The following is a 12761-nucleotide window of genomic DNA, read 5'->3' as shown; positions in this document are numbered from 1 at the left end:
ACTGAAGAAGACCTTAGTGGATATAGTTTTGGCTAGGTGTAAGCTGATCCCCGATTTCGTTTAGGATCAGTACCATGATAGTACTCTACTGTGGAGTAAACTACCTTGGGGCATGCAAGGATATATGTAGTAGAAGTGTCAGACAAAACTGAGAAAATTGCTGCCACCATTAGTCGCATAATGGTCAAAATTGCCAACCGCACAACAAAGGGGTAGTGCACTCAAATTTTTGTATGGAGATTGGTCTATCATGCTGGAGAGTCTGTACAATTTTTAGCCGGATGCACAGAGCTGTCTCCCCTTGGGTATACTGCGGTTACAGAATCACCTCAGGTGATGCTGCCAACATAGTGGTCAGACTAGTGCCCCTGAATCACCTCATTTGGAAGAAAGAGCAGATGAAAAGGGGAGCAGACACCGCTTGTCCACGGATGACAGGAGAAATGGGATCAGTCGATGAAAGGCAGGTAGATCTATAGACTGATCCCAGACCCTTCAGAGATAGATATACTGAAAACACAAGGAACTGGGGTATGAGTTGACCCAATTCTTTACCAGTTATGGTTGAGCGTGTGGACACTGGGACCCTCAGTGGAAGGTGTTTATTTTGGAGAGAATATTGCAGAACATATGGTGTTCTTTGCGATCAGTTTTTGCAGCATAGGGAAACGTGCAAGAGAGAATTTGATGTGCTTACCCCAGAGAACATCGGGAATACGCTACAAACTGAACGTTCATGGCACAGTGTCACAGTATTTTTTTATTTTTATTAAGATCGTTCAAATAAAGTTGGCACAAGTACAGGAATGAATAATTCCCTTGGGGTTCTTCAAAAATCAATATCTAATTTTTAAGTTTTAAATGAGAAATTTCAAAAATGCATGGCGAACTTATACAGTAATTATGTTAATTTTATGACAGTGTAGTAACTTATTCATTGAAAGGTACCAATACAATCATTATTGTCATTATTCAGGTGTGATAGAATTTACTGTGAAGTGGGATGACAGATCAAATATGAACAGTTTAAGAAAAATAATTTGTTAACTGTTGCTACAAGACAATGCTTGAAACTAAAGCAGTTTCTTGTTTATAAATTTATATCTAGAATCGATCAACCCATATTTTCCAGGTTTGACACTGGGACTTTTTAATCTTTCTGAAAGTGAAGCTGACAATCAGAACATGTACTTTAAATCAAGTTATGACAGCAATTAAAATGGTACTATTTAATTTTTTTCATAGTTTCAAAAGAGATCTACAATATCTCAATGCTCAGCATTGAAAATCTATATGAAAAAAAATTTATCAAATGCTCCAACCTAAAAAAACTTATTATTTTTTGGTATAGGGACATTACTCAAGAGGGGAATGTACGCTACTTTTGAATTATCTGTGAGAAATATTGTGGCGTTGGTTAAGGCTGTCAAAAGCCCAAAAAGTTTTTTTTTTTGTAAAATTTTTATTTTTCAATGCCCTTTATGGTTTGTCATAAACCTACCTTTCTGATTTAAAATGTTTGAGTTGCCCTGCCCCAGGGGACTTGAGATAAGGTGGTTGCAAACTGAGTAATAGACTGTTTCAAGATAGTAGCATTTGATATAGTTCATTTTTCTATTTTTAATGGTTGAAAAGTTATTTTAAATATACGTACAGGTATAAATACCTGTAGAGTGATATTTATAAATTAACCTCTGGTCAGGTGTTATAAACAAACAAGTTTCCATAGCAACATAGTGCATGAGCAGTAAACTGAAGCTAAGCTTAAATATAGTCATACATTTAGTCAAGTCACAAAATTTGTTTTGTTCCGCTTGTGGTGAAATACAAAAGCGATCTTTACACCTCCTGCTAGTTATGAGGTACATAGCATCATTAATTTTTTGCAAGCAGTAGAAACATCCGCAGTTGAGATACACCATTTGCTGTATATAGTTTACTGCAATAATGTAATGTGGTTGATGATTATTAAGAGATAACTGTGCAGGAAATTCAAGGAACTGATGTGCACGATGAGGAAGGAAAAGAGCGATATTAGATAGCGAGTGAAGAACTCACTGGAAAAACTGAAAATTCTACTTCATAATTACTGAACTTATTGAGAACTTTCCTTAACATTACAAATTCCACCATTTACAGAATGGTTTGAGACAGATTAAATTTTAGTAAGTACCGAGTGCAAAGGATAAAACAAATTACAGAAGCCAAAAAAATGAAAAGAATGTGAATGGAATTGACTGTTCTTTAGTAGTAACAGAAGAAAGTGAATTTTACTTAATCTATTGTTGCTGGGGAAGAGACATGAATTTGGTTTATCAATAATGAGACAAAAGAATGGTCCAAACAGTGGATGCACGCATAACAAACAAGCCCTACCCAAAAAAAAACAAACGGTTTTAACAAAATTATGGGCTACTGTGTTTTGGGACTGTAAAGAAATTTTGTTTAGCCAGGTATGAAAACAATCACTAACTATTATGAAATTTAAGAGACGTAAACAGAAACAAAGAGGGGTAGGTAATAAAGGGAATATTTTTTCATGATAATTCATGACCTCTCACATATTAATAATAATGGTGTGCTAAACAAGTTTAAGTGAGAAATTTTTTACCATCCCCAATTAGGCATCTGTTTCCATCTGATCACAAGAACATAAATTGAATATATTGTTTATTCAATACTTCAAAAGTAATGATGAACTTATGAATTCAATGGTACCTTTTTTGACAAAAAAATAGACAAGCTAAAATGTCACGATATGAGATAAGTGCTTGAGTTTGGGCAGGGATTATGTTGAGAAATAATAAACATATGTAGGTATCTTTTGTTTATAGTAAATTTTTAAAAATTTATTTTATTTTAATTACTCAACTAGAGGTTAATTTATAATAAATAGTCCTAATTATATTTTTATAAATATTTTTTTTTTATGAGTAATGACATATACAACTGAAATCTATTTTCTGCTCTTTAAAAATAAATAGACCTAAATAAAATATAGAAATACATTTAGCATATCATATTATATCAGGAATAAGGAAATAAATAATAAATCCAATTTATTACCAATAAAAATTTTACTGGTTTGTGGCAGCTTTATCATATATATATATATATATATATATATATATGTTATTTATATATGTATAAAATAAAAGTGATGATAATTTCTAACGGACCTAAATAAATCTGTACAAGTTAATAATAATAAAAATAATAGTATGGTTGCACAATTACTTATAATTAAAAAAAATAATAATAAGGATGAAATAAATTAAAATAAAATATGTATCCATTCTGATCTCAATGATAAATTCAACCCCCAAAAAATGTATATATGTAAATGATGTTACTATATAAAACTAATTAATAAATTTAATTTTTACAATAAAATGGGATACCCAACTGATACCAGGAACACTGCATGGAAAAATAAAAAAGTATAATAATTGTATACATAAAGTAAATTAATAAATATATATAAGTGTTAATATTTAAAATAAGCAACAAATAAAAAAATAAATCAATGGTTTCATTACATAAAAACTAAAAAAAAGCAACAGAAATTATTTAGCATTAAAACCAATAACTAAATAAAAATACTAACTAAAATTTGTTAAAATAAGATAAACAACATATAATTAATGATAATATTGTAAATCTGATTCCACTTTTATCCTATTTAATTAATACATGAACACAATGAGTAGTATTATTAACTAATAAGAACCAAAGTCATTTGATAATTGTTCCTACCTAAATGTTTTTCTGCCTTATTTAAGCAACTTACTCAATAATATGATGGATGTAATTTTTTTTTAGAATAAAAACAGATAATATTTTAGATTTGTTGATATTAAAAAACTGTAATAAATAAATTTTAAAAATTAACAGTAATGAAATTGTGATTTTTAAAAATAAATAATAGATGTCGACCTAAAAATTTCATTTTTACTTAGACTTAAAATTGATACCGACAAAATTATTTATATGTATCTGATGGAAACAAATGCATTTAATTAAAAACATTATGTTAATAAGAGCATAAATGGACACAAATTTTATAGACATTACATAAAAAAACAGTAAAAAATACTAACTCAAAAGCAAGAGTACTTACTACAAAAGCACAATTATGTTATTAAAAACAACAAAAAATTATAAGCTTTTTAATAGCAGTGGGTGTAGTAGCAAAGCTTAAAATATACACTTAGATAGTACGAATATCAAATTATTCCAGTAAGTTATATAAAGATTAAATTTATTATATAATAATAAATTATTTATTTAATAACTATTTAAAAATAGTTGTTTCCTTTTATTTATTTTTTAAATTCATCCTTAAAAAGGAAAACCCTAACCAAAATAATTTTTAATTTCACTGACAAAAAAAAGAAAAGAAAAGGAAGTACTTTAAATTAAAGTGAAGAAAACAAAAAAATAAAAAAGGATTAAAAAAACAAAAACAAAATATAAATTAAATAAAACCGTCAGTTATAACAAAAATTTATATTATTTATATTTTATAATTCAATATTTATATAATGAAAAATATGATGATACACAATGCATAAATAAATAACATTTAATATCAATATTAAAAAATAAGTAATTTCCCATGATGGAAAAAAATAACAATGAATTATTTAGACAATTATAACTTCCTATTGTTATAAATTATAACAATTATATTGCATTTTACATTTATTTAAAAAAACAAACTATCAAAAAAATTAATTATGATAAAGCAGAATTAAATTATTATATGAAGCATAAATAGATTAATTATAAATCATAAAGTGCAATTGTAACAAAACAAATTTAAATTAAATTGTGTAATAAAATAATAAAAACTATAATTAAACTGTTACAGCGATTATAAATCAATGATGCACTAGCTTTTGTTTTAAAATAATACAAATTATTAATAAAAAAAATACAAAATTACACAAAAAAATGTCTAAAATTTAATATTTTAACATTAAAAGCCAACAAAAATTTGCTGCTAGAATTTGATAAAAAGTTTTTTTTTGGGTTAGTGTTAAATAACTCATGAAAAAGAATACATAATTGAAAAACACTTGATCAGAATTTTATTTCTAAAAAAAATATATATATATTAAATTTAAAAAAAAAAAAAATTAATTTGCTAGTGAATATTGCTTTTTTTTAAATAAATAAAAATATAAATTTTTACACAAGAACAAAAAAAAATCTATGTTAGTAAAATAGCCAGCTATATAGCAAAATATAAACTGATAACAACTACAATATTATATAAATTAATTATACAATAGCATTAAAAAAATCAACAAAAATGACACTGAAAACGTACATAAATTATTATATTTCTATTTTAAAGAAACAAATATACAGTGTTATTATTATTAACAGCGTCAATGATAATGTGTACATTCTTATAAAAGAAAAAAACTATACAACAAAAATGGCATACAGTGCGTGTATCCAAAAAAAACTGATTAATGACAATTATAGCAAAAAAATTAAAAACATAAGACAACTAAAATGGAAAAAATATATATATAAAGTGAAATAATAAAAATAATGGCACGCACACACTACATAATATGATCGATGAAAAATTAATAATTTTAACTAAAAAATTATTATAGCATTGTGTAATAAAAACTGATCAATTAAATAATTAAGTTAAATAAAAAGTAGAAGCAGAAGACGATAAATATGATATTAAATGGTGTAAATTTATGATGATATATATCAGATATATTGAGAATATCTGATGTAAGACATATGACAATAATAACTTGTATAAATAATATATATTAGTAGCCGTATAACTCTACAAATGCCAAATCCAAGCCATCTCCAATAACACGATATTTCTCCTTCTCGATGACCAACTCATCTGGAAATTAAATAGACATCACATATTTATATATGAATAGGTAAAAAAAAAAAATAAATAAAAAAAAGATTAAAACATAAAAAATAAATCGGAGTCTTTTGACCTCAACCTAATAATGTAAAACGTGTGGCATTGTTACGATTAAATAAGGTTTGGTTTATACGTATGAAGAAGGTAATTAATTACAGGATTATTTTAAATGTTAAATCTGATGCCAAAGTATAAAGATTATAATTTTTTATATTTAGATGACAAAATTTTTTTAATATAAATATAAAATGAATGAAATTACAAATACAGAAACAATGTAGCCATAATTTATTTACTTAAATGAAAAAAATTAAACAAATTAAAAAAAATTTCAAACCCAGAACTCAGGATGAAAAAAAGAGGTACTACTACTACTATTTGCAAAAGAGAGTGATAAAGGATTTTATGTACATAAAATCTAACAAAAAATTCAATGTATTCTGTTAATGATTTCTGAGATGATGAAAACAAATATATTTGTATGCTGAATTAAACCAGACAAGGGCAATAAAAAATTATACATTAAATGTATAATTTTGTAGTAAAACCAAAGTATATTTAGATTTACTAGTGAGATAAGCGAGTGGATTTTTTTAATAAAATTTAGAATTTACCAAACGAAATAAAATAATAATGATATCAAATTGAGATCATTTCAGAAATATAAAATTTATACAGCTTAAAAAACTGATTATAAATATTTGATATTGTAACATGCTGTTCATCCTTATATATAGTCTTGTTCAAATTAATGTGAACATGAGGTAATTTTTAGTTAGTTATGTTATTATCACTGATTCCATATGTTGTACAGCTGTTTCCCTCAATTTCAAGTACTACCTGAAAATATATTGTTTGTTTTGAGAGGTCATGTGTATCGCTTACCTATTTTATTTTGGTTTCTTCTAGTGTAAGTGAGCTTCTTGTGATTTTGTTAATAAATTTAGAAAAGAAGCAATATGGATTTTAACTCTTAAGAAAAGAAACAAGATAATAACACTCAATGAGCATACTCGTATGACTCAAGACAAATGGACCAGAATGTAAGGTTAGTCTAGTTAATAAGACAATTAGACAAAATCTTGAGACTGGTAAAATTTCACCCCAATGAAAATGTCGCTGTGGAAGAAAACATAAAAGCACCTTAAACGATGATGCTATTTTACATGGGATAAGTAAAATCAATCCTAGAAAAATAGTTTTTGTTACAAAATGACAGAATCAGCTGGTATGAAAATTAATGATCCTATTATATGCAGAAGACTTCTGAAAAGTGGTCGCAAGGCACAAAGGCCTATAAGAAAACAACATCTTACGAGCACCATGAAGAAGAAAAGGCTTCTTTAAGGCCATAAAACACAAAAACTGGAGTAATGAGACTTGGAGAAAAGTCCTCTTCTCTATCGAGAATCATTTTCAAGTTCAGGGCATAAGCATGTCACATGTGTGAAGAAATGATGATGAATAGGTTTCACCAAGAGATACCAAAGACATCATTTAAAGAAGTTGTTTTGGGGATGATTCAGCTACTTTGGACCTAAAACTTTGGAAAATAGGGCTTTATCAAACTTCAAAAATTTGCACATTTACTTGCAGAGTTGAAAATGCTGTTTTTAACAAGATTTGACCCCCCCTTCCGCTCATCAATGAAAGTTAAGCTTTTCATGTTTCAAAAAGGGATTCAGTGTTTGGATCAGCCTGGAAATTCACCAGACCTGAACGCACTACCAATGAGATGATTTGTGCTGTGATAAAAGTGTGGTTTCACGAACAAGAAATTAAAGAAATATGTAAAAAAACTTATAGATTCACTTATTTTTGAAAATATATTCTTGTTCACATTAATTTGCATAAGACTGTATGTTGTTCTTCCTGATTTATCATACAAAGTTACAGTTCCATTTAAAACACAAGTACGTATGATTTCAACTGAACAATATAACAACACTGTGGCAAATTTATAAAGAGTTAATAATAACAAATTGCAGCTACGTAATTTTTAATTTGTACAACAGTTTCAAATCTATGTCCGTCATATGTCTCTATTACTTTATTTTGAATTCATTGTTATAATGGAAAATGTGCTGCACAGATAATTCAAAGTATACTAAATTTATCAAAACAGTCTTGTCAGATTACTAAAATGCACTTTTTTTGGAAAAAAAATCATTGGTTTTAAAAATCATTTAATCAAACTGGTACTCAGCAGACCAATAAATAAATGAAACAACATGATAATTTTTATCGCCATCTATTTTATTTTGTAGCTAAAATAATACATTTTACTGTAATTGTATAGCTAGCTACTAATGTACCTATACATTTTACTGTTCTGAAAATCTACTGAACAACCGTTCCTTTTTTTTATTTTCATGCCGATAAAAATAAAACAAAATGACAAAAAGAAATTTTTATACATTATTACAAAATCATCTATCATAGATGACATGTAGCAAAATCTTACAGACAGTAATTTTAATTTAGCAATAATGGATCAACATTAATGCACATGATTAGGTCTGATTTTACGTTTGACAATTTTTTGAATGCATCTAACAATATTTTACTAAAAGGTAGATAAAAGGTTTGGAACAAATAGTTTTTTATGCACTATGATAACTTACTACTCTATTGTCCATAAAACCAAAACAAAAGAAGCCTTTGTAAATCATATAATAAAACTTTTGCTGGGCAAAACTGAAAAAAAAAAATAATAGTTTGGTGATAATTCATCAATCAATGTTCTCACACCATTAATTAAAACTGAGGTGGTTGCTCAATATACTTTATATGGTACCTCTTCATACAGTAGGACCATTTTTTTCACTTTTTTCAAGGAATATTTTAATTTTCTAACCCCCCAAACAAGAAGTACAACTTTTAAAGTTAAATTGTACTAAATCAATAATAGCTATTAATATTATGTGAGCTTACATGAGTTAAGTGTACCACAAAATAAATTAATTAAAATTTCACTAAAATTAAACAACATTTATAAAAATTAAAATAGAATGATTAAAAATAAATTCAATAAAAGATCATTATAAACATATTTGGCATCAAATTTGAGGTCTAAAACACAAGTTAATAAGGAGAAAATTACTTAAAAAGTAATAAGGCAATCGATATGGAAAAACAAAAGGATAGAACTTTAATTGTTATAAAGGAGATGAGAAAATCATAACTAGTCAAATAAAAAAAAAAACAACAGACATGCATAACTGGTCATGTAGGTAAAAATAAGTCAATTATTTAATGCATGCATAACAAAACTAAAACAGAATACAGAAAAAAATAACAAAAACAAAATTATATAACCGACTAACTAAAATATTCTGTTGTTATTTAAAAAGTAATTTACGAATAATATTTCTTTGCATAATGTCATATTTATCTTATACTAAAAATACTGACAAAATATAGAATAAAGGAATTGCCTAATAATTGATAAAATAATTAAAAATTTTGAATATTAAAATAACTAACTGATCAATGGACGATTACAAACAACAGTGTAAAAAAAAAATACTTACATTTAAAACATTTTATATATTTACTTGAATTCAATAAAAACATATCTTTATGTACATATGCAAACTTTTGAATATTTATTCAAAGTAAAGAATTTACTATCATTCGTAGATATTTTAGTAAACATAGAATTTAGAATAGTTTTTTTATGTACAGTGAATTATATGGTCTAGAATGACCATAACCAACCGATCTTATTTGGAAATCAGAAAAAAGATAGAATTTAAAAATCACAGAGATATTGTAGATTTATTACACAAATGATTATCATGAAGCATAAATATCTAAACAGCAGAATAATAATTTACAACAGAATGCATGATTTTTCTCGACACAATAAAAAATTAATTATTTAGTAACATATAATATTATTACTGCTTCACCATCAAAGTTTGATTATCATTCAAGCTAAATAATTTATATATAAAATACAAGAAATAAAAAATTACAATTTTCTTTATTTTCATAATATTTAATGAATTAATTAAAGAAATTAAAAACTGTTTTTTAAAATTACACGCCATAATAATATCTTTTAAAAAACTGTTATACCGATTATGAGATTAAAAATAATTTTTTATAATATACATGTCTATGAATTAGAACTATGGCTACGGTAAAAATGCAGTATAGAAATAACAGTAATTTCTTCATAGTTTTTAATACTCAGAAAATAAAAAGGTTCAATTTCAAGCAATCAACACTTGCAACATAATTCAACCGTTTAAATAAAAATAAACATAATACATACACAAACACAAATAAACATTAATTACTTAAATTAAAACAAACATCTAACAAAATAATTACCTGGTGTTAAAATTTTGTTTAAATTTTTATATAATAATTTAGATACAAAATTCAACCTTTACTTAATTTTATAAAATGTTGCAGAACAAAAAACGAATTATTACACAATATAAATTATATTAATAATTTAAAGCGGAAGAATTATCTAGAATATGTTGAATTATTATCGTTAATTTCAATCACTATTAAAAATAATTAGCTAAAAAAATTATGATAATCACTGTATTTTGTTGTTTAAAACGAAGATTGAAAAAATGGATTATAAAATATAAAAATATGGCACAACTTAAACATGAAAGAAATATTCAAGAAAACAATGAAATAGATTTGTGTTAATAAACAAGCATTACAGAATGTACCGTATTGTCTGGAAATGATACCAATCACAAATAAGTAACTAGATATAAAAATGTAAAACATATTGGTCAGAACCTAACTTCTGTCAATTAATTATTTGATGATATATAATTGTTACAAAAAAGTTTAATCAACGGAAAATAAATATGGTTTTTAGGAGATTTTTGGAAAAGTAGAATTTTGGGAACTAAAACATAAACCCAACAATAAATATTTGATATTTTAACACATTTTTCAACTAATCTTATTTATTACTGTTGAGTCCAGTTTGATTAAACAATTATTAAAATTACCGTAATGTCTTTTATAAAAGAAGCACATTTCAGGATCTCGAGTGATTTTGCAACTAGTATAGTTGAAATAGACTGTAACACGAATTCGATTATAACAATTTGAAATCTATAGAAAATTATGGCAATGTGTGACAGGTATAAATTTGAATCTAATGAATAAGTACACGTGGAATGACAATTCTCTTGTTCAAATAGTCCAGTTGGAATGCATTATGTAGCTGTAATACCTGAACATATTACAGCAATAAAATATTGATTATAGCAGAAAATGTAAATTACAGATTAACACCAGATAATTATTTTAAAAAAAAGAAACACTACGAAACTAATTATAATGTTAAATAAAAATAAATACAATAAAATAAAAGGAAATAAGCAATATTAGATCAAATAAAAGAAGCACATTAGATAAGGAGATGAAAGAAAGGATTATGTACAGTGCAAGTACTGTTAATAAATAAAAAATGTAAATAAGCAATTAATAATAAAATACAGTTTATTATTATGAAATAACAAAAAAATATAAATGTGACAATATTAATAATGGTATTATTATGATTAATTAATTCATGATAAAAATAACACAACAAAAAAATTGTTAATATGGTGTTAAGATTGATGGAATGAATATTACGAATTATTTATTTAAATAAAGAATAATCCACGCATTAAATAGAGTTTAAATAATATTAACAACTGAGAACTAATTTTTTTAAAATTTCACACTAATAAATAATAAAATTTACAAAAATCAACAAGTAACCTGATTAAAATTTTTAACCATCATAACAAAAATATTATCAAAATAATACACTACAACAATATTATTATCATAATGTTAATCAATAAAGAAAACATTAAAATTTTTTTTAATCCCAATATCCTGCGGCTATATGAACAAAACAGTTATACAAAAAAAAAAAATCAAATGCTAAAAGATACAAAAACAATTCTCTTATCTAATAACATTTTATTGGATAACTCGCTAATGAATGAGTTAAAACATTAAAAAAAAAAATGCTTTGGATAAAATTGTAATGAAATAATTCTATTGTTCAAAGTACATATTTTGTTCATAGAATTTTTCGTAACAAAAAGGAAGGCAAAGAAACTAAAATAATGGACCGATAATAGGAAAGATAAGTACTCTCTCTTTTTCTGTCTAGCCTCTGGAACCATGGTAAGGTACTACTTCAGAAGATGAATGAGCATGATATGTATGAATAAATGAAGTATAGTCTTGTACAGTCTCAGGTCGACTGTTCCTGAAACGTGTGGTTAATTGAAATCCATCCACCACAGAACACTGGTATTTACAATCTAATATTCGAATCCGTATAAAAGTAACTGCCTTTACTAAGGATTTGAACCTTAGATCTCTTGACTTTGAAATCAGCTGATTTGCGATGATGAGTTCACCGCCAGACTGACCAGTGGGTTGAAAGATAAGAATTATATATAAACAATCACCCTGAACAGAAAGAATGAAACCGATATTAAGTACAAAAATGAAAACTGATAAAAAAATAAAAGTGAAAACTATTTAATTTTAAGTGTGCAATCACTTGGATCTTCCTTCCGTATGAATCAATTAATAGAATTGACATGTTGCACCTCAAGAATATTTTGTTACTCAAATAAACTTTTCCTACGACATACCAAAGCCAATAAGTTGAAATTTAATCGCTATTAGTTACTGTTGCTGCATAATTATTTAGTTAAATCTATTAGCACCCATTTAAAGAGAAGGGGAGAGAGAAACTATATTTACAGAATTTAATTACACATTTTCTTAAATACTTTTTTTAGTAAAATAAAGAACTACTATCAATAGTAGTTCTTTAATTAAAATT

At 25.8% G+C, this 12761-nt stretch overlaps 1 protein-coding gene across 18 annotated transcripts in view; it reads right to left on the bottom strand.

Moving 5' to 3' along the window:
• The window catches only part of Tm1 (tropomyosin 1), a 190298-nt gene that overhangs the window by 4762 nt on the left and 172775 nt on the right, over positions 1 to 12761 (bottom strand). For 15 of the 18 annotated variants that reach the window (XM_075382502.1, XM_075382501.1, XM_075382500.1 and 12 more), the window contains one exon: positions 4495 to 5887. The exons of the other annotated variants lie outside the window; for them this stretch is intronic. In XM_075382502.1, the coding sequence (XP_075238617.1) occupies positions 5884 to 5887 (4 nt within the window). In that variant the 3' untranslated portion in view covers positions 4495 to 5883. Of the gene's footprint in view, positions 1 to 4494; positions 5888 to 12761 lie in introns of those variants that run through there. 18 annotated transcript variants of the gene reach the window in all.

This window comes from Lycorma delicatula, chromosome 1 (genome assembly GCF_047948215.1).
Source record: "Lycorma delicatula isolate Av1 chromosome 1, ASM4794821v1, whole genome shotgun sequence".
NCBI classification, from domain to species: Eukaryota; Metazoa; Arthropoda; class Insecta; order Hemiptera; family Fulgoridae; genus Lycorma; species Lycorma delicatula.
This window is presented reverse-complemented; position numbering and strand designations above follow the sequence as displayed.